The sequence below is a fragment of the Crocuta crocuta genome, unplaced genomic scaffold (genome assembly GCF_008692635.1).
Source record: "Crocuta crocuta isolate KB4526 unplaced genomic scaffold, BGI_CrCroc_1.0 scaffold127, whole genome shotgun sequence".
NCBI classification, from domain to species: Eukaryota; Metazoa; Chordata; class Mammalia; order Carnivora; family Hyaenidae; genus Crocuta; species Crocuta crocuta.
In genome coordinates, this window is record NW_027532008.1 from 4,759,556 (window position 1) to 4,782,375 (window position 22,820).

The 22,820-nt window shown below is 47.6% G+C and overlaps 1 protein-coding gene across 1 annotated transcript in view; it reads right to left on the reverse strand.

Annotated features, from left to right (window-relative positions):
- Positions 1-858: 858 nt before the first annotated feature.
- NCMAP (non-compact myelin associated protein) overlaps positions 859-22,820 on the reverse strand; it is a 33,622-nt gene continuing 11,660 nt past the window's right edge. The window contains exons 2-4 of the mRNA XM_077775706.1: positions 9,617-9,705; positions 6,585-6,669; positions 859-3,659 (exon numbers count right to left, since the gene is read on the reverse strand). Of these exons, the coding sequence (XP_077631832.1) occupies positions 3,518-3,659; positions 6,585-6,669; positions 9,617-9,698 (309 nt within the window). The 5' untranslated portion in view covers positions 9,699-9,705 and the 3' untranslated portion in view covers positions 859-3,517. The remainder of the gene's footprint in view (positions 3,660-6,584; positions 6,670-9,616; positions 9,706-22,820) is intronic.

The following is a 22,820-nucleotide window of genomic DNA, read 5'->3' on the forward strand; positions in this document are numbered from 1 at the left end:
GGACACTGGCCTAGACTCAAGAATGAGGCTGCCGTGGCTGCTGGGACCCTGACGTGGCACCTCTTGCAAGGCTGCGTGCCAACACACCAGCCCATAGCATACCAGCTTCTTGATTCAAAGTCCACAGCAGGAGTGCCCAATTGGCAAGGCCTAGGCGCTGTGCCCTTGCCCTAGCAGCAAGGGACTCTGGGAAAATGAGGGTCTGTCCTTTTCAGCTTTAGCAGGAGGTGTTCTTGCCTCTTAAAGTAGCAGACTCCCCAAATGCAAGAATGGCCACCAAAAAAATGACACATGTCCACTGTATCACCCAATGACAAGCTATCTCCCATTTCCTTATCCAGAAAATAGAACTAATGATGGCACCTATGCATGCGAATGGTAGTGTTGAGAGGAGCTGGTGGATATAAAAGGCCTATATGTACAATATATACGTTATATATATACTCATATATCTGGAACACATTAGGTAGGAGCTTAGTTAATGGCAAACATCATTACTGAGGACTTGGGTTGCATTCTGATGTCTCTTTCTCTCTCAGGGGTCCTCAAACTTTGACATCTCAGTTTGTCTTGTGTTTAACAGCAGGCTTTGAAATGGGATTCATGGGGCACCGGGTGGCTCAGTCCGTTAAGCGTCCGACTTTGGCTCAGGTCATGGTCTCACGATTCGTGGGTTTGAGCCCTGCATCGGGCTCTATGCTGACATCCAGCTCAGAGTCTGGAGCCTTGAGAAGCAATGGCCCAGTTTGAAACAGCTCAGGCTTTCCCACAGGACCCTACTTACAGTGTCAGGGAAAGGAAGTTCTTAGGAAAGGTATTTGTTAACTCTAAATGTAATTGAAGTCAACTCAAGGAATGGTTGATTTAAACCTCTTTATTTTTAGACACTTTTCTTTAGATGTTTAAAATCTTTTATTGACTCAGTGGCCCAATAAGGCAGCATCTGCTCAGTTAGGAGAGGCACCTGTCAGAAATGAAATACTCCACTGTGTTGTGAGATCCCCATCTCAGGAGACCAGTGGCAGACTCTTTGCAAGTGAGGACCATGACTTAATGTGTTTAGTAGCACCTCAACTTGCACATAGGGGCCCTTAAAGGATTTTTGAGTTATCTTCATCAGTTAAAAACAAAACACTAAAACCCTTTCCTTGGCCTCCCTCTTACCTCTCCCCCCTCCTCCATCTCCAAGCTTTCATTTAGCAGAACAACAATACACCAGAAGATAATTCATCTAGTAATTCCAAGAAGATTTCACTGTGGACAGAAGAGTTTGGTTTTAGGGCTGGAACATTCCAAACATTTTTTTTAAAGCAGAATATCTTTGGGAAACCTATCTATTTGAGTCCTTAAGGAAATGGCTTTGTCCTGGTTGGATACCATTCCACTCCTTGCTTCTTGGACAAAGTGGTAGGGGAAGTGAAATGGGAATCCTTGGAGCTTCGATGAGTTTAGAGAGTGGTCCTTTGGCTCCAATCATGGAAACTCAAAGGAGGCTACCAGAGTGACTTTGCCCCCACTGTTAGTTTCGAAGCTAGACTCCTGACTTCCGCTCAGACACATGGACCCCTGTCCTCCTCTTGTTCGCCCCATACTTCTGTGTTTTGAGCTGGGAGGTTACAGAAGAATTTGGAACAAAAGAGAGAGAGGCACTTTGGAGTCAAAGAGACATGGGTCTGAGTCTTGTCTTTGCACCTTACTAGCTGTGGGACTTTGGGCCAGTACCTTTCTCTCTGAGTTTGCAATTGTCACCTGCAAACAGAAAAAAATAATGCCTCCCAGGGTTATTAGGAAAAATAAATCCTATGGGACAATTTATGTGTAAGCATCTTGCCAAGTACTTGGTACTTGGTGGATATTTAAACACAGTAGGGGCAGATGTTGTTTGAGGAGGAAGAATTTGCAAGTATTTTTCCAGACATATTCAAGCGAGCATTTTTATAGTGGGATGGCATGACTCTGTGACCCCGAGTCAGTCTTCTTTACCTTCCTGACCCTCAATTTCCCCTCAGAAGAGATTTCTGACTCCGAGAGGAAGAGACTCCTAGAATTTGAGGTTAAAGGTCAGCGCATGTCACTTTCTATAACAGGATAAGGATTTATTACCTTGCTTCCAAGATGCCTTCAATTGTATAAAAAACAGCTTTTTGAGAGAGAAAAAATACAACTACATTAATGCACCCAACAATTTAAAGACATATTCTGATTTCAGAATCATTAACGTGTGAATAGATGTATTGTAATTGAAGAAATACTGTAATAACACTGACTCTCATTTATTAAGCGTCTACTGGGTGCCAGACACTCCCCGAGTTGCTTCACTAAGTCCTTGGCTAATTATAGTAACCCTGTGAGGCAGAGGTCATCACTCCCACCCTGTGGTTGGCAAACCCACTATGGAGTGAGTGCTCAAGTCTCTTCCAAGGCCACATGACCAGGGGGTGGGTCTTGGAAGACAAGTCTTAATTTCAAAAATGCTCTCCCCTCTCAACACATTGTTCTCCAGGCTAAGGAGTTGAAGAGATCAGCTCTGTACAGAAACATGGTTTGCAAATGTGTTACTTTGAATGTGCCCTGAATCTCTGTAAGGTGACCAGGAAGGTGACCGCGAAGGGCGTAGGTAACGTACACAGGGTTGTAATCTTAACCAGTCTCTAATACTGGTCCTTGGAGGGAAGGTTTACCTGGAGAGAGAGGATTGCCAGGAATCCAAATAGAGGAGAGCTGGGAAATGAGACTGAGTCAGGCTTACCCCAGCCCCAAAGGGAGAAGAGGGGCCCTCTGGCTAGCCCGAGACTCATTCAAGGCCCAGGGACCCTGCAATAAGCTTTTGTCTTAGAGGCCATCATTCCTCAAGGTCACGCTAGTCCTTCTCAGACTCTTTACACATGAAGTAGAGACCTTTCAAGAAGAATTTGGTTTTCCCCATAACCTTTCTTAAAGAGGGAGAAACGTGCAGAGCGGCTGTCATGAGCTAGCTGGCAATCATCTATGATGAAACAAGTTATCAATTAACAAGTTGGTTTACTGGTTAGTTTGCCCAAGTTGACGTCAGCCTAAGTTAACAAGTTAGTTCCCCTGTGCCTGATTAATGGGACTGAATACTTTGTAAAGCTGTGAATATAGACAGTACTTATTCTGAGATGACCCCAGTGGCAGACCCTCACCCCTGCCTCCTGACTAGAAGACTCCTGCACTGTCTGTCTGTCCGTCTAGCAACTGTGTTTGGGGAAGACAGCCACATCCATTTCAGTGGATTCCCAACATGGGTCTGCCTCATCAGATCACAAAAGAATGTTCCACAGCTTTTTGGAAGGGGGGCAACAGGGATATGGACATAGCTAGGGAGGGGCAGGGGGGACAGGGTTAGGGGTTCATGCCTGAAGCGTCAGGAATTGTATAAGAGACACCCCTGTCGGCGGGAAGGAACTCAATGAAGCTGCCAGAGGAGAAATGTGCTTCTGGGTCTTGACTGGAGAAGGCTCTTCGGATGGTGGCCAAGACAGCACCAGGGTGGGGGTCACCGAGTCTCCATGTGGACGTCAACAGGACTGAAGGTCACGGCTGCGGGGTGTTGGCTGCTGTTGCTGTTTGGGCCCAAGGCAGAAGGGGATGCTGGCTTGGGCCTCTTAGGCTCCAGTTCCCGCCTTGTCCTCATTTTCCTGGAACGAGATACGCATGCGTGCGTGAGTCTCCTGCCTCGTAGACTCAATGATTTTGACTCTGACGAGGAGACTGACGTAGATCATCATTAAATCACATTGCTTGATGGCCAACCACAGAATTTTACAACTGGGAGGGACCTTAGACATCAGCTAGTCTGACCCTTCCATTTTTTTGTGTAACCTAGATTAGATACTTAATTTTTCCTGTTAACGAATGGTGTCAGATAGGTGACTACATTAGAGAAAAATGAAGATGTTACATTTTTTTTTCTGTCCAAAGTTGTAGTGTGGGTTAAATTCTGCAGTTTTGTTGTGCTTCCTAGGTTTATTGCTAGAAATATTTAAGACCTTTTTATGTAGCTGAGAAGAGTGGGCTTAAAATGTATATCCAGTCCTTCCTTTTATATGCCAGAAAATTCAATGACTGATAACAATCATCAGTTCCTTTTTTAAAAATTTTTAAAGAAATGTTTTATTTATTTCTCTGAGAGAGAGAGAGAGAGAGAGAGAGAGAGAGAGACAGCATGAGTAGGGGAGGGTCAGAGAGAGAGGGAGATACAGAATCTGAAACAGGCTCCAGGCTCTGAGCTGGCTGTCAGCACAGAGCCCAATGCAGGGATCGAACCCATGAACTGCAAGATCATGACTGGAGCCAAAGTCGGACGCTTAACCGACTGAGCCACCCAGGCACCCCAACAATCATCAGCTCTAATGTCTGCATGAAATTTGATCTTATTTACCTAACATAATTCTTTTTTTTTTTTTTTTAATTTCAAAGGCTCAGAAAAGTTGCATAAACAGTATAATCAGTATCTGAATATCCTTCATGGAACAGTTTTCTGATTGCTAGCAGTTTGCGACGCTTACCTTCTCTCTCTCCCCACCACCTCTATTTACACACACGCACAGGTTTTTTTTTTTTCAAGTCATGAACCATTTGAGTTTGTGGCAAATGTCATACCACTCCCTCCCTAAATATTCTCAAAACAAGGGCATTCTCCATGGAATCACCACTCAGTTATCACACTTGGAGACCCTCCGACTTTAAAAAAACAAGGGCGCCTGGGTGGCTCAGTCATCAAGCACCAGACTCCTGATTTCGGCTCAGGTCATGATCTTATGGATCGTGAGTTTGAGCCCTGCATCGGGATCCATGCCGAAAGTGTGGAGCCTGCTTGGGATTCTCTTTCTCTCCCTCTTTCTTCTCCTCCTCTGCTCACTTGCTCTCTCCCTCTCTCTCTCAGAATAAATAAATAAACTTAAAAAAATAAAGATGACAAAATCAAGGCACAGAGAGGTTAAATGACTTGGCTTCCTTGAAGAGACCAAAGACTGAATGCTGGTCTCTGAATTTCAGCCCAGGCATCACTGTAAACAGATAACTAGAGTCGCTTCAAAATCATAACCCAGAAAACAGGCTCAGAGCGCCAGCAATGATGGACAGGAATGAAGGGCAGACATGGTGGTTTGATGCCACTTCCTGGTCTGGGATAGATCCACATTGCAATACCCACCCCCCAATATTAATAATAACCTATTAAGTGTTGTTATTATTACATGTAGTGGTGGGAGCATTTTCTGTGAAATCACATGTACTGGGTTTGAATCCCAACTCTGTCACAAAGGGCTGAGCATAAACTTGGGCTAGTTAGCTCATTTCCTGTTGCCTGTGTCACACCCACAAAATTGGGGGATATAGAATTACCTCCTTGTGGGGTTGTTGTGAGGATTAAATGAGTTACTACACATAAGGAGCTTAGAATCATGCCTGGCACATAGTAAGAGGTCAATATATGTTATATACGTGATATACATATATTATATACATAATATATAATATAAAACATATAAAATGTTTTATAAATAACATTAACATTATAGAAACAATGCATGTTTACACCTCTGTAAAAACCAGCCAACCGGCTAGCAAGCCCATCATGCAGATACACTGATTGTCAATTCTTTGCTGTGTATCCTATGAATCTTTGAGTGTATGTGTGTAATCCACATGTATAATCATAACATACACATTATTTTTGTAAACTTTGACAATATATAGTAAATGATTGTCTTCATCAATAAACACCCTTCTACAATATCTTTTTTTTTTTTTTTAATGGCTTCCTAGTCTTCTATGATGTGGCTGTATTCATAGTCTCTTTATTTTGATTTCTTGCCTGGAACGAATAACCTTCTAGCAAAGTTGTGACTTAGAGCCGCTAACATGTAAGGTGATAACACAACATTTATTCTTTCTTTAAAAATTTTTTAATGTTTATTTATTCTTGAGAGAGAGGGCGGCAGGGCATGAGCAGAGGAGGGGCAGAGAGAGAGGGAGACACAGAATCTGAAGCGGGCTCGAGGCTCTGAGCTGTCAGCACAGAGCCTGACACATGGTTCGAAACCACAAACCGTGAGGTCGTGAGCAGAGCTGAATTCAGACGCTTCACCAACTGAGCCACCTGGGTGCCCCAGCATCCATTCTTTATGAAACCAAACTATATTTTGTCTCATTTGTTCCCAGAAAGTGGTGGTGAGGGTACAGGCATTCTAGTATTTGAAACCTCAAATACTTACATAGTCTCTTCAACACAACCTAGCAGAAGGCTCCCTGAGAGAAAAGGATTGAAATATTCCTCTATCACTGTAAGTTACATACAAGGGCTTCCCAGAGTGCACAAGGCCATTATCATTGTCATTATGATTATTGTGTTTAAAATAATATTTCTCCAGATACAAAAATATTACCATGAAGTTCCTACAGCAGAACACATGTCAAAAAAGGATACTCAAAGGCTTAGAGTGTTTGACGATAGACTTAGGGACACTGCTGGGCACGTGACTGGTGCCCACAGTGTCAGTTCCCATTCATTCTGACATCACCAAAGGGACAAGACCATCTAGAGCCCAGGCATCCCGTACCTGTTGTACATCTTCAGCAGGATCAGAACCACGGTGAAGATGACAATGACAACGACCACAATGGCTGCAACGATGGCTCCAGAGCCTACGAGGAGAGGGGTGGAAATGGCAAACGTGCAAACTGAAAACAGGCAAGCAAAACGCCTTTCCCTCTTCTTGATGATACAAAACTAATATGTGATTTTTGTAGTTGTATCCTGAAAATATAAATACAAGCACAAAAAGGGTGGGGGGAGGATAAAGAACTCATCACCCCAGGGAACTGCTCATCATCTACACAGGTGGACATTCCCCGAGGTGATCATGTATATGCATATATGCATATTAAATACCTATCTACCAATCTTTTTTGAATAACGGTGTTCATCCTATGTCTGAAAATCCACCTCAAGGAAACAGTCATAAAAGTGGAAGAACATGCACTTGATAAAAATGGAACCACGTTCCATACACAGTTTTACAAAAATATCCTGATCATCATTCCACGTAATTACATTTTTTCCCACAACTTTTGATGGCCATGTAGCACTCCATTGTTTGGATGTGCCACGGTTTGTTTACCAATTCTGTACTGAGAAGATTTATGCTGTTTTCAATTTTACACTATTAAAAACAAGGCTATGGGGAATGTCCTTGGAGCTTAATATCTCAGACTCTAATTTCAATATGAATGCCTGGTCCCAATGTCCAGCTCTAATTCCATGTTCAAGATCAACATCCTTGTCAGAATTGATATTGAAATACAACCTCCCCACACAAAGGGGGGGGGTGTCAGACTTTAAGCCAATCTATTTGATTCTGGGGAGTTTATCTTAGGGAATAATCCTAAATACAGAAAAAGCTATATGAATGATGATGTTAATTACAACACTACTTATATTCCAGATACAGGACTGGTTTAATAAGGTGTGGCGTGCCTAGCTCATATCACACTATATTTGAATGATGTGTGGAAAGTAGAATATGATACACACCCACACACTATAATTTGAATGATGTGTGGAAAACAGAATATGATACACACCCACATACACGCCTTATGTTGCAACCATTGAAAAATGTACCGACAAACATAATGTTGAGTAAAAGAAGCCAGACCCAAAAGGGTACATATGGTATGTTTCCATTTACATAAAGCTCAAAACCAGGCAGAACTAAGGTTGGGTGTGAGAAATCAGAGCAGCAGCTTCCCTGGAACAGGTGGGGACAGAGCGGCACGGGGTGCTGGGGCTTGTGGGATACTGGTGGTAGTTCGTTTCTCGATCTGGGGGCCAGTTACACAAGCGTGTCCACTTTGTGAAAATTCATCCAGCTGCGCACTTATGATTCGTGCATTTTTTGGAATGTACTCAATGCTCTTACAAAAGGTTTACTAAACAAAAACAAAAGTAAGACTATGTGCAAATATTCACAGGAAGAAAGACTGGAGGGAAAGAAAGAGGGGTTGGGGTGGGGAATCGATCACTGTTTTTGTTTCCTTCCTGGGGAGCCTGGTGATGATACTTTTAGTTCATGGTTTTTCAGCATTGTTCGGATAATCCTTTGTTACGGCGACTGTCCTGTGGACGGTAGCATATTTAGCAACATCTCTAGATGTCAATGACACTTCTTCTCCCTCCCTACCAGCTGTGACAGGCTGAAGTGTCCACACATTGTCAAATGTCCCCTGGTAGTCGAGTGGCCAGATAAACTATGGAATACCTACTTAAATGAGAACCTCTGATAAATCATGAATTATTTTTTAGTATGTCTCAAATATTGCTTGGCATGTCCTTAAGTTAAACAAATATTATTTATCTTTTTTTTTTTTAATGTTTTATTTATTTCTAGGAGAGAGAGAGAGAGACAGCGTGAGCAGGGGAGGGTCAGAGAGAGAGGGAGTCACAGACTCTGAAACAGGCTCCAGGCTCTGAGCCGGCAGTCAGCACAGAGCCCGACGCGGGGCTCGAACCCACGAACCGCGAGATCATGACCTAAGCGGAAGTCGGACGCTTAACCCACTAAGCCACCCAGGCGCCCCCAAATATTATTTATCTTAAGTTCACATTGAACTGGGTGTCTTGTATTTTATTTTCTAAATCTGGCAGTCTTATCTAAGGGGCAAAATTGCCTAGTTGAGAATCACTACTTGTAGTTAAATAAAAGCAGAATTATTCCCATTTGCTGACAGATTCTAGCTACCCTCCATTTCCCTTGAGAGCTGTTTTGAAATGCGTCCGCAGGTTTCTGTAGGTCTTCCCACCGGCTACCGTGGGACCAGGTCCCAAGAGTGACACTTTCTGGGTCTCCATGGAAGAGACACGTCCTGCCAGTATCAGCTTCCTGCCAGGACGGTGGTCTGGGGTTGTTATTGCTGGGGACACACTTCGGTGTTGGGACCCTGTTCTATGGGCAGAGACATATTCCAGATCCACGGAAATGACAGAAATGGGCCCAGCTTCCCCTGATACAATTAATTGGTTTTCTGAAGAGTGGTGGTCAAGTTTTTCCTTCTGGGGACCCCTCATTTCTGGCAGGCGTCTCCCCAGACTACTCCCAGCTACACTCATTGACTCCCTTGTGCATCGATGGGATGTTTTCACCTTACACTAATGGTGTGAAAGTAGTTACATTGTAAGGGGACTCATTTAGAGAGATCTTATATGAGAGTCAAATGTCCATTGCCCTCTAGATCCCCAAACTCCCTGATGATAATAAGCGTAGTAGCAGTAAGGATAATAATAATACTCATCAGGTACTTCGTGTGCATCAAGACTATTCTAAGCTCTTAACACGGATTACATTGTTTGGTCTTCCCACCTACCTTACGTGGTAGCTTCAGTAATATCCCCATCTTACCGACAAAAAAAATCAGACACAAAGAGGTCATGTGCTGAGGGTCATGCAGTGCGCATACTGGGCATATGGTAGAGTGAGACTGAGACCCAGGCAGTCCATCTCCAGAGCCCACGCTCTTGACTTCTACACCAGGAACTGACCATGACCCTCTTCCCAACACCCCTCCCCTGGCTGCCAAGCCAAGTTGACCTTACTCTTGTACAGAAAGTCTTGCTCTCTGGTTGTCACGTTCAGTGAGAAGAAGGTAGTGCCCCCCAACGGGGTGGCTGTGGTCATCTCGATCCTGGGAAGAAGAGAGACGAAATTTTGTTGAAAACCAGAGTGAACTTTATAATCCTCGTGTAATGAACGCCTCTTTTGCTCTTCACCTGGATGATGGGGGAGTATTCACGCACGCGGTTTCTCTTAGCAGCAAGTAAATAAAAAGCCTTTTACAATCTCCTTGGGAGAATTAAAAATAATGCCTGACATATAATGCCTGACATTTGTTTTTAAAAAAAGTTTTTTTTTTAATGTTTTATTTATTTCTAGGAGAGAGAGAGAGACAGCGTGAGCAGGGGAGGGTCAGAGAGAAAGGGAGTCACAGACTGAAACAGGCTCCAGGCTCTGAGCTGGCAGTCAGCACAGAGCCCGACGCAGGGCTCGAACCCACGAACCGCGAGATTATGACCTAAGTGAAAGTTGGACGCTTAACCGACTAAGCCACCCAGGCGCCCCGACATTTGTAAAGAACTTTATATTTCGAAGCAGTTTAAATTATTTCAACAGTATTTATTAATTTCTGTCTCACACAGAATGTCTAAATCAGTCTCCTAGAAACTCTGTGAGGGAGGCTATTATTGCCATCTTAGGGATGAAAGTGAAGTCCCCCCCCAAAGCTTCACGGATCCCCGTGTTAGAACATAGCCCAGGGCGCCCACCTCCCACGCCGGTGGGGTGGTCAGACCCACTACGATGCTTGAAACGACGTTCCTATTTCAGAAACTTTCCAACCTAAGGACAAAAACGTAAGCAAATAAGCAGATGGAAAACTTGACTATTATTAAGCAGCCAGTGACATGAGCCATCACTGGGTTGCGACCAATGATTTCAAGGAAAAGCTAAATTGGAATGGGCCTTGAGGGGTGGTCACGGTTTAGGGGGAGAGGAGAGAGAACGAAGGCCGGGTGGCGCGAAGCCCTCAGCGGGATGGCAGTTAGTGCGTGTTGAGGGACCACGAGGCTCTGTCACAGGCGCCTTCACACACTATATCAGCTCACTCATGAATCTCCTCAACCATCACATTTTGCTGCTGAGCAAACCGAGGCTCAGAGTGGTTGAGTGAATTGACGAAAGTCACACAGCAAGGAGGACATGGAGCTCGGACTCAAATGTATGCTCGGAGCGCACAGTGTATCTTCTTGCCCCGACAGCGGCAGGAATCAAACCCCACAATCCTGTAATCTCACACTCGAGGGGTGAGCCAGGAGGTCCGCAGCTAATCTGATGTCACACCTCCAGAAACAAGGGTCCAGATCCTACCCCAAGGGGTCTATGAGAGGATAGTATACACGACTCCTCTGAACAACAGGCACCAAGAGGAGGGAACTCAAGACTTCTCTACGAGCCGCCCTTTCACTAGAGCTGCTGACAATTTACAGGCCTGTGAAGGATGGGCATCAAGAACAGAATTATCCAGGCCTGTCGGTAACGCTGAGAAGCCCTGAGGGCTCACTGCAGCTACTCTTGGAGAAGGGATGTTCTATGCATCTAACACAGCATTTGTGCACACATTTATTTTCTTTTTCTTTCTTTAATTATTTTTAAAAAAATGTTTATTTTTGAGAGAGAGAGAGAGAGACAGGCAGAGTATGAGCAGGGGGAGGGGCAGAGAGAGAGGGAGACACAGAATGGGAAGCAGGCTCCAGGCTCTGAGCTGTCAGCACAGAGCCCGATGCGGGGCCTGAACTCACAAACTGTGAGATCATGACCTGAGCCAAAGTTGGATGCTTAACCAACTGAGCCACCCAGATGTCTCTATTTTCTTTTTAAAAGCAAGAAATGTTTTGGGGAGCCTGGGTGGCTCAGTCAGTTAAGTGTCTGACTTCAACTCAGGTCATGGTGTCACAGTTCTTGAGTTCAAGCCCCGCACTGAGCTCTGTGCTGACAGCGCAGAGCCTGCTTCAGATCATCTGTCCCCCTCTCTCTGCCCCTCTTTTGCTCACACGTGACTCTGTCTTTCTCTCTCAAAAATAAACATTAAAAAATACATTAAGGGGTGCCTGGGTGGCTCAGTTGGTTAAGCGTCCAACTTTGGCTCAGGTCATGATCTCACGGTTCGTGGGTTCGAGCCCCATGTCAGGCTCTATGCTGACAGCTCAGAGCCTGGAGCCTGCTTCAGATTCTGTATCTCCCTCTCTGATCCTCCCCTGCTCATGCTGTCTCTCTCTCTCTCTCAGAAATAAATAAAAATACATTAAAAATACAAGAAATATTTTAAAATTATAAATAACAATATAAGAGAAGCCCATATACCCAGCACTCAGACTGAACAAACATTCCGACTGAATCATATTCTCTTCAGTTCTTCTTTATTAAAGAAAGTCAGACTCAGATGAAGTCTGACCTTTTCCTACTCTACGTCCACCTCGTTTCCTCTCTCCCCCAAAGTAACCCCTACCTTGGCCAATAGTGAGTATTCTTTTCATCAAAGTTGAAAAATAGGGGCACCTGGGAGGCTCAGTCGGTTAAGCATCTGACTCTTGATTCCGGCTCAGGTCGTGATCGCCCTGTGGGGTCGAGGTCAGTGTAGAGCCTGCTTGTGCTCTCTCTTTCTCTCAAAATAAATGAATAAACTAAAAAATACTGGTTACCACGCATGCACATACCCATAAACACCGTACAGATTATGGTTTTATACAGATGCTGAGCAAAACGCTGATGGAGCACCTACTCGGTGGCCGACGCTGTGCGAGGTGCCGGGAAGGACACACTATGAAACACGAGACAGACTCCTTGTCTCCAGAAGCTCACATGCTAGTGAGAGAGGCTGTAGGTTTGGTGGCGGGATTCTTGGGCTCAAACACAATCGCCTCTCAGTGCCCACACTTGAGCATCTGGCAGCAGAAACCCTTCACTGGCTGTTTCCACGCCCCCTTCTAGCATCTTGGCCCCTCGTGTCGCGCTCTGCCAACCCGCTGGGACGACGGGCCGCTCCGTCCTCCCCCGTCATTCCTGCTCTTTGCTGTCGGCGGACTGGCTGCCCCAGGCTTTGGCCTCCCCCGGTCCCCCCAGTAGGCGGCTCCTGAGAGCAGCTCCCCAGTCCCCCAGCTCCTGATGGAAATGGGCCGGCGCCCCTCCACTGGGGGGACAGGTCATCGCGCCCCTGCTGGGGGCTCTGGTGGCTGTGGCTTACCCCGCCCCATGGGGGCCTCAGACTCAGGCCTCAGTCCCTGTCTGCCTTCACTGTCCCTGCCCTCCTTTATGCCATGGGGCTCTGCCTCAGCCCCCCAGTTCTGGCCTGTCCCTTCCTCCCAAAGACCTTAGGGCCATAGGACACACACAGCTCGGGCCACCTTTCCTCCCACTGGGGTCCCTGTCTCCTGACTGCCGGAAAGAGGCCTGCGGGCCATGCTCCACTGCCTGGCCCCCTCCAAAATGAACACGTCCTGCAAGACTGAGCACAGCCACCCCTAGGCGGACTCCCCGTCCCCCAGCCGGAATCGGCCATCTGTCCTCTGTCCCCACAGCAGCGCTCTGCAAAGAAGCCACCGTGGCATGTGTCTGCGTCGCTGTGTCTGCCAGTTAACCTTCCACGTTCATTGTCGGGTCCTTGAGGGGAGAGACTTTTCGGGTTTCTCTCATATCCTTCTACCTCTCCCAGAGAAAACGTCTGGCTCTTCTCGCCTCTGCAAGTTAGAAGTTCTGGAGCAAGTGATGGGACTTCTCCCGGCTTGGGGCGCTCATCTGTAAAGTGAGGTGGCTTTTCCCAAGGGAGCTGAGGGTTAGAGGTTAAGTATGGAAAGTGCTTTCGGTGCTGACAAATGGTAGCTCTTGGTATGTTTTGGTGGGCATTAGCAGATAGTTGCTGAACTCAATCAGAGGCAGGTGGGTCTGGAGCTCAAAGCAAGAAAAACTTCTTCTTATAAAAATAAACATGGACCGGGGCGCCTGGGTGGCTTAGTCGGTTAAGTGTTCGACTTTCAGTTAGGTCATGATCTCGCGGTTCGTGGGTTCGAGCCCCGCGTCGGGCTCTGTGCTGACTGCCAGCTCAGAGCCTGGAGCCTATTTCAGAGTCTGTGTCTCCCTCTCTCTCTGACCCTCCCCTGCTCACGCTGTCTCTCTCTCTCTCTCTCTCCTAGAAATAAATAAAAACATTTAAAAAAATTTAAAAAAAACACATGGACCCGTAGGAAAACATGGAATGAAAGTCTTCCTCACCCCCTACCCCCCACTCCCACTCCCAATGAGAGGCACCTGCCCTTCCCCACCCTCCCCCATCCCCCATCCTATCATAAAGAGCGTTATTATGCATTTGCCTAAACCTTCTGCTTCTATCCCCACCAATAGCAAGCTGAGAAGATTCACCAATAATTCTTTCTTACAATTCCTTTTTAAAAACATTTTTTAATGTTATTTATTTTTGAAAGAGAGAGAGAGAGAGTGAGCAGGGGAGAAGCAGAGAGAGAGGGAGACACAGAATCTGAAGCAGGCTCAAGGATCTGAGCTGTCAGCACAGAGTCCGACACGGGGCTCGAACTCACGAGGCGTGAGATCATGACCTGAGCCGAAGTCGGATGCTTAACTGACTGAGCCGCCCAGGCGCCCTTCTTACAATTCCATTTAAAAACAGAAATGAGAAGCAAATAGGGGGCCACTGATCCAGGATCACTTAGTAAGAGAGACATGGCGTAATCACCGGATCCATTAACTCTGCCTGTGGACACATCCACCGTTGCAACAACATGCACAAAAATGACAGAAGCCACTATCCAAGCGCCTGTTCTGTGCCAAGACCTCTTGCCAGGTTTTTGTTTTTTTTGTTTTTTTTTTTTACTCCATGTCTTGATTTACGTAGCAAATGCCATGCAAACTAGGTTTTCCTCTTGCCTTGATCAAACGAGGGCCCCAAGGTTTGGGGATACAAAGTGCTCCCCCTGCTTGTACAGCTTGGAAGATGCACCACTGGCACGTGTACCTGGTGGCCCTGCAAACTTCAAAGCCTGTGTGATCCCCACGGCATCAACCTGCCCTTGGTACCTGCCCATCTATAAGGGGTCATGACGCGTTACTACAGAAAAATGAACATGTCCGCGCGCGCGGGCGCGCGCGCACACACACACACACACACACACACACACACACACACACACTGACCAGTGGGTGCCCGGCGCTGGGTGCAGACCTCTTTGCGGACGGGCCAGCAACTCTTCTTTCGGAGGGAAGAGTGAGGAATCTCAGAACGGTTCTGGCCTTAGGTCGGGACCCGAGGCTCTCAATTACATCTCTGTTCCTGCCGCATCAGAGAAGGTGGGAGGGAGGGGGGTGGAGCACTGATGGCCAAGGGTGTGGGTGTTTTCATGTGTGGGACCCAGTGACTCTTGTTAACCACGTGAGGTCCAGCAGGGGGATTCCAGGGTTAAGTGTGCCTGGGACCAGGTTCATGCCCAGAGAAAAGCGAGGAAGGTGCGGGGACGGGGAGAATGGTCTTCACGGACAGAGGTTAATTTAATTAAAAAAAAAATTATATGCCAGGCATGGTGCTCAGTGCCTTATGAAGGAGGTCTCATTCAGTCCCCATACCTATCAGGTAAGGAAGGTGCAATCACTGCCCTTTCTACAGATGAAGAAACTGAGGCTTATAGTAGAGAAACAATCAACTGAAACCCAAAAGGCTAATATGTAGCCAGGCTAGGATTCAAGCCGCGGTCTGTCCTGTTCTGCAGCCCCTTCTCAATAAACCCACACTGGACTGCTTCGCTGCGAATGCACAGGACACACATGGCCCGATAACCGGGGGCTAAATCAACACTGATGAGAAAACCCACACAGGCTGCGGCTCAGCCCTTGCCCCAGACTCCTGACCCTAACTGGTCCCATCTGGTCCCTGCCCCCGGTCACACTCTGAACCTCTGTCTTCAGCAGAACCTTAATCACATTTACAGAATCTACAAGGAACTGTTGTTCCCTTGGGTTGTTTACAAATGGTCCTGTGTGGGAGGTCGGTTTGGGAAGTGATGGAAGGTCAGGACCATTTACTCTGAGTCATTGCTCTCTGCGCAGCCCTTGGTCAAGTGTTAGAGGCATATCAGGAAGATAAATATTGCCAGATCCCACCGGTCCCAAATATTTCCCCTGCTCCTCTGCCTCAGTGATACCCTCCATCCCTCTGGCCTGGCCTAAAAGCTCCCCCCTGGATGAGATAACAAAGACACTCTAACATTGGCAGACTGCTATGCAACTGGCCAACAGTAACTCAGAGTAGGTAACCCATGAATGCCCTACACCCACCAGAACACTGGGATCTATTTCTCCCCATCACCTGACACATGGAAGACTCGGCATGACATGGTTTCTTCCACAGACATGAGCCTCACGACTCCCAAGGAGCCTCTTGAGTTTTGGGGATGTTTTTTTCAGGAAAGTAACCTTCATGTTGAAACCAAAATATCCCACCTTGTAATTTTCACTCATCAGTCCTCATTCTCTTCCCACAAAGGTAAATGTGCTACCACTTCCACATGACAACCTGCCAGCTTCAAAAGCACTTCTATGGGGGCACCTGGGTGGTTCAGGTAGTTAAGTGTCTGACTTTAGCTCAGGCCATGATCTCATAGTTCGTGAGTTTGAGCCCCGCGTCACACTGTGTGCTGACAGCTCAGAGTCTGCTTCAGATTCTGTGTCTCCTCTCTCTGCCTCGCCTCCACTTGTGCTCTGTCTGTCCATTTGTTTCTCTCTCTCTTAAAAATAAACATTACAAAATTTTAAAAAATAAATAAAAGCACTTCTGTGTATCAAAGGTGAAACTCAAAACTTCAGTGATAGAGCAGTGACCGGTACAGATACGACCAGTATCAGTACATCAATTTTACCTCCCACCAATAGGTGGCGATAGCACTTGGCTACAGTATGTCCCATTTAACTTCACCAACAAACGTTGGTTGGTAAAAGTCCTGTGAACCCAACCTGTTTTTAACTAAAAGAGCTTTCTGCCCTTGAATGCAGCAAAGATATGTTCTCTGATTATTTTTTTCCAGGATAAATATTCTAAGCTCCTTCAAACAATCTTTATAATGATAATGTCTCTCATGGCTTCCTCATTTCACTGTGTGTCAACGTCTCCCTTAAATAAAGCACCCCACACTGGACGCGTAACTCCAGAGGGGGCCTGAAATGTCCAGAATGACATCTGTCTTGATACTTATCAGACTTGAGCCTGAATTCTAGCTATGTGACCTTGACGGACTCTCTTCACCTCTTGGTCTTCTGATCTGTAAAACAGGAATTCCAAGCTCCATAGGGTTGTGGCAAGAATTAATAGAGATAAAACATGTAATATAGTTAGCACAGTGGCTGTGCGCAAAGTCTGTTGAGATTACCCTGGACTAATGCAAACAAATAGCTCATTACCCTTACAGCCAGTCACAGCACACTGCTCACACACACCCTACTGACATACCCCAAACCTTTTTCAGACTTAGTCTTATGCTTGTTTCCGGTCAACCAAAGCCCTGAGGTTGGTAAGTCGAAGGGCTTTCTAAACTGCAAAGAACTTTGGAAATATAAGGCAAGAGCAGCTGGCCATGACAATATTATGATCAGCCACTGCCCAGTAACCAGGGCTCCATTAAGCTCTTGTGCAAATGCTGTTTTGAACTTAAGTGCAAGACTTTGCATTGGCCCCTGTTAACCTTGATCTTGTTGATGTGGACCCTCGGGAGAGAAATTCCAGCTCCTTCCGGGTGGCTCTTGAGAACTCTCAGTGCTCTGTCACCACAGAGCACGTTGTCTATGAGCTCATGACCCAACGAGGGCCTTGAGGTCAGGTAGACCTGGGTTTTGATCTTGGCCTCATTGCTGACCAGTTCTATAAGTCGAGGCACTTTTGTAGGCCTTGGTGTTTTCATTTGTAAGGCACGGATGACACCCTTGATCTCGTAAGGTTGTGAGCATCAGTGAGATAGAATTACCCAGCAGGGTGCCGGGTGGATGGTGAGTGGTTGATAAATGTCAGTTCCTGGCCCCTCTTCTTTTTTTTTTCTTCTGTCCTCAGTCTGTGCTCCCCCTGCTCTCCTTGGACCTTGGATTCCCAGCCCTCCACCTGGTCAAGGGTTTGCTGCATTTGGCCAAACTCAAGTATGAACAGGGAGGTCAGAGAACCAAACCATGAAGACGGCGTCCCAGGGAGCGGAATGGAAGAGAGATTCCCTAGAACTTCTGGAGGGTGTGACTTGCTCTTGCATTTCCACTGAGGAATAGTAACACTTCTGCCAGGAAGGCAAAAGTCCTAACGGGGCTGGTAGAGCATGAGGGCTGCAGGATGGAGAGGGGAAGAACGTGCCACAGATTCATAACTTGGGGTGAGAACCAGGAGTCCGGGGTTCCTGTTGCCACTGACTGGCCATGTGACTTTGGAGAGTCCTCTCCCTTCCTCTGGACCTTGGTTTTCTTGTCTATAAAATGATCCAGTTTGCGAGTGATCACGAAGGGAATTTTCAAATCTGTGGTTCTATTACACTGCAGCCATTCATAGCTTTTCTTAAGAACCAGTGTTTTCCAAAAGCTCATTCTTCTCTGCAGATATTGATCTGGAGATGTTAGGAGAGGGAAGACAGTGTGTGCAGTTTGGGCTAGAAGGCAGGAGCCCTTCCTCGGAGGTAGCTGAGACTGGGAACCAACCAAGGAGAACACAGAGGCGTTTTGACTTGTCAGCAGCATTGCATAGGGGACCCTTAGGAATGAGCCTTCAAACATTCTGTTGACCCAAGTCTACCTGAACCCTAAAGGGCCACCAGCTAGACTCTCCATTCTTATCAGGCTTTGCATCATCTCCCTCACCCCATCTACCCCATCTGCATGACTTTGTCCACTGTGTGTCACAGCTCCCAAAGGTGGGGTCTGAACTGGCTTAACGCTCTTCTGAATTTGGGATCATACACAATTACATACTGAATACACATTCCTTGGGGTCGGTTCCTAGAAACTAGAAGTACATTTCTTGGGTCATGTATTTATCCCTTCTTTTACCCACCCATCCACTCATGTGCTGGCCACTCACCCGTCTACTATAAACACATTCATCCTTCCGCCTATTCTTCTGTCCATTTTCCCTGTCATTCATTCATTCATTCATTCAGCCAGGCCCGCTGTGTACACAGCACTAAGAGGATTCAGCGAAAGACCATGGGGATCGCGTCTCCAGAGTTCAGACGCAGAGGATGAAAATGGAGTTGTTTCCTTTAAAAACCTTTCTTCCCATCAATATTTAGTGCGCATCAGCCCCTCATGCCTCGCCCAGCACTGATCACTAAGGTGCCTGAGACATGGAAGTCCAAAGGAAAAAGCAGTGGCCTTTGGATCTGGAAGTCTGGGTTTCAAGCTCACCATATCTTTTAAGTCTTTTTTACCCATCCTGCCAAAGTCTGGGGTGAATACCCTTCCTTTCTGATTTTTGTGGCCCACACTGTAAAGAAAGGTGCCCCAAAGAGCCTCTAACCCAGACCTGCAACACTGGAAAGTTCCACCTATGAAGAGACCCAGAGGAAAGGGGTCACAAGGCGGATTTTTGCCTAGTGCCAGAAGGGCGGCACAGGCCGTGCCAGGAGTCAGCAGGAGGGAGACCTGTGGGCGTTGTGGTGGAGACCGACCGAGAGCTGGAATGTGACCCGTGGCTTCCATTTGTCCCTGGGTCTTGGGGCCCAAGCCAGGGGCCAGCTCCCAAAAGTCCTCAAACCACATCCAAGCCTTCATGTAAGTCTCCGTGTGTCCCACCGTCCCAAAGGGGGAACAAGTTTAAAAGGTTAAAAAGTTTATGCCCCTATGTGAATATGTCAGAGGGAAGTAATTAATTGCCCCTGGACATTCTCGTCAGGGAACGACCATTTAAGGAGACACTGGCAAAGCGCTGGGCACTGACTGGGCTTCCATGCTTTTTCTCATTTAATCAGTACAACGAGGCACATCTTCAAATCTCCATTTTGTAGGAGAACAGAAGAAACAGGCTCAGAGAGGTTAAATGACTTGCCCAAAGTCTTACAGCGAGTGAGTGGAGAAGGTGCGTCTCGAACCAAGACCTTCCACCTTGAGGCTGCCCATGGCCGCCAAGCCTCGCAGGAGGTAACCAATATTCCTGGGAACGCTATGCCCTGTGCTCACTCTTCTTCCTACTTGTTAATAGTTGGGGCCCAAGAGATACAATGAACCTTTGGCGGATGGCAGGGTGCCTCCACCGTGGCACGGTTTACATTTGACAATTCTTTGTTCCGGGGCTGCCCAGTGCATTGGCCAGAGTCTCTGGCTTCTACCCACTGGATACCAGCAGCACCCCTGGGTTGTGAGAGCCAGAAATGTCTCTAGACTTTCCAAACGCCTTCTAGGAGGCAAATCATCCCAGGTCGAGAACTACTGGAGTCGAGCGATCGTCCCCACGTCTTGACAGTTCCCTATCCTCGCGACCCAAGAAAGTCCAGACCGCAGGGAAAATGTCCCATCTGTACCTACATCTGTGGATAGATGCTCAGGAGTGACAATGATGGTGACGATGACAAACACAACAGCTGCCAGTTTGCCCAGGGCCCACGCCACACCGAGGACTTCCTATGTACTTCCTCATGGATATTACCTGTATCTTCCAGACGACAGACCTGAGGCCCAGGGAAGTTAGGTAACCGGATCAAGGTCTCAGAGCTAATATATGGCCGAGCCAGGAGGCGCTCGTTTCCTAGGGCTGCTGTAAAGAATTATCACAAAGGAAGTGGCTTAAGACAACACAAATTAATTTTCTGACAGTTCTAGACGTCAGAGGTCTAGATCAGAGTCACTGGGCTAAAGCAAGGTGTGGGCAGGGCCGTGCTCCTTTAGGAGGTTTTAGAGGAGAATCTTGTCTCCTCGACTTTTCTAGCTCAGGCAGGTCACTGGTGTTCCTTGGCCCTTCGGCTCCACCTTCAAGCTCGCAGCGTAGCACCTTCCTGTCTCTCCGTCCCTGACCTCTGCTTCCATCATCTTGCCTCCTTCTCTCTGGCTCTCCTGCCTTGCTCTTCTGAAGACATATGTCCCCACCCAGGCCATCCAGGATAACTCCCCCACCTCACACCCGATAATGTTTATTTATTTTTTGAGGGAAAGAGAGAGACAGAATGTGAACAGGGGAGGGGCAGAGAGAGAGGGAGACACAGAGTTGGAAGCAGGCTCCAGACTCTGAGCTGTCAGCACAGAGCCTGATGCGGGGCTCAAACCCACAAACCACGAGATCATGACCTGGGCCAAAGTTCGATGCTTAACCGACTGAGCCACCCAGGTGCCCCTCGTAATTGTTAATTTAATTACACTGACAAACTCCTCTTTTCCATGTTAGGGAACATGATCCCACATTTTGGGGATTAGGATGTGGATTCCACCGGACGCTATCACTGAGCCCAATCCACAGAACTTAGACTCTCATCTCTCTGGCCCCAAGGTTTGTATTCAGTCCACTCCTGCCTCCTCCCCTGTGCCGAAAGGGATGCACCCATAGCCGCTGTGGGGGGTGTGGAGGTGGATCGCGCAGCCAGAGACTGGAGGGCACCAGCTCGCGTTGGGTAGGAGCATGTGAGAAATGCTATGGAGAGGAGCAGAGAGAGTCCTGGGGACCCTGGATCAGTCGGGCGCGGGTGCGGACATGGGCTCCGGGGGGCAACTCCCGCCACGCAAGCTGATTTCCCGTAAGCCTCAGCACTACCTCCAACCCCAGCTTCGAACATATCCATCTCTAGCTCATCTGTCCTGAAGGGCCACCCAGCCCGGCCCCTGCCAGCCAGGATTTGGTCCCGTCTGCGCGATCTGTTTGCCCAGTCCACTGGCAATCATTCTCAATTTTTTCCTTTCCAAATCTCCCTCCTGCCAGGGGCTTAGAAAGTCTTCAGTCTTGTGACTCCACTCCCGGTCCTGCTCTGGTGGGTGAGGGTGCCTTCAGCTGTCCGGCCCCTCCAGGAGCTCCCCAAGCCCTTCACATTGAGTGGGTGAGCCAGGCTCTCTGGTCCTGGACAGGCGGAGCCGTGGGCCCTGTCCAGCAGCTCTCGGGCTCCGCAGTGACTTAGGGATGGTTTCTCTAGGCTACGGGGATGACAAATCTCCTGGCCCATAGGCAACCGACAGGTAAAAGACAGATTCAGCTTTGCATCACCCCCGGAGAAACAAAGTTTGACCTCTAGGTTTACCTTTTAAGAACTGCAGAGAGAGGGTGCCTGCCTAGCTGGGTCTCGGTAGAGCACGTGACTCTTGAGCTCAGGATTGTGAGTTTGAGCCCCACGTTGGGTGTAGAGATTACTTTAAAAAATATAAAATCTTTAAAAAAAAAAGCTGCAGAGTATCTTCTGGTTACACATAGCAGATGGAGGGAGAAGAAACATTCATCTCCGCGCCCTCCCCAAGCCCCCGTGGATGACAGTAAAGGAATCAAGATGTATGTGCACACGGCCAAAGGAAAAGGAGAGAAGAAGCCACATTGGAGAGAGGCTGACTCTGGTTTGAAAGGTGGACAAGCTGATGGTTTGGGTGTGACTCTGCAGCCTGGAAACGGCCGAGGCCGAAACCCCTGGATGGTGGGGGAGGGGGGGCACCAAAGTGGATCGCGCCAAGGAAGTTCAGGAAAGCTCACGGACGAGTGGCAACAGATGCCCCCAAAAGTGAGGGTGCCGCATGGGGCTGAAAAGAGGAAGATGGAAGTTTAGAAGAGGAGCAGCTCAGCAGCAGCTCCCCCATCCTCTCGCCATTGGCCTCTCTGCCCTGCACAACACGGTGAGACCTGCACTGCCCTAGGTGACAGCCACCTGTGGCCACCCACATTTAAAGGAAAACTAAGTAAAGTTCAATAAAATTACAGTTCAGTGCCTTAGTCACACCAGCCACATCTCAAGGGCTGCGTGCTCACCGTGGCCCCCTGTTGATCAGTGCAGGGTCCACTCACGCAGTTCTACTGGGTGGCACTGCCCTAGACCCTGGCCTTCTGAAATGTGGCCGGTGGGTCAGCAGCATCGGCAACTCTGAGGACCTTGACAGGAATGCAGAATCTCGGGCCGCATCAGGAATACTGGATACGAATCTGGACATGAATCAGCCTTTTACAAGATCCCCAGAGGATTCAATGCACATCGGACTTTGGGACTCAGAGGAGAGAAAGCTGGCGCTGGTGGTGGTCCAATTCCTGGCTGAAAAGGGGGCGAA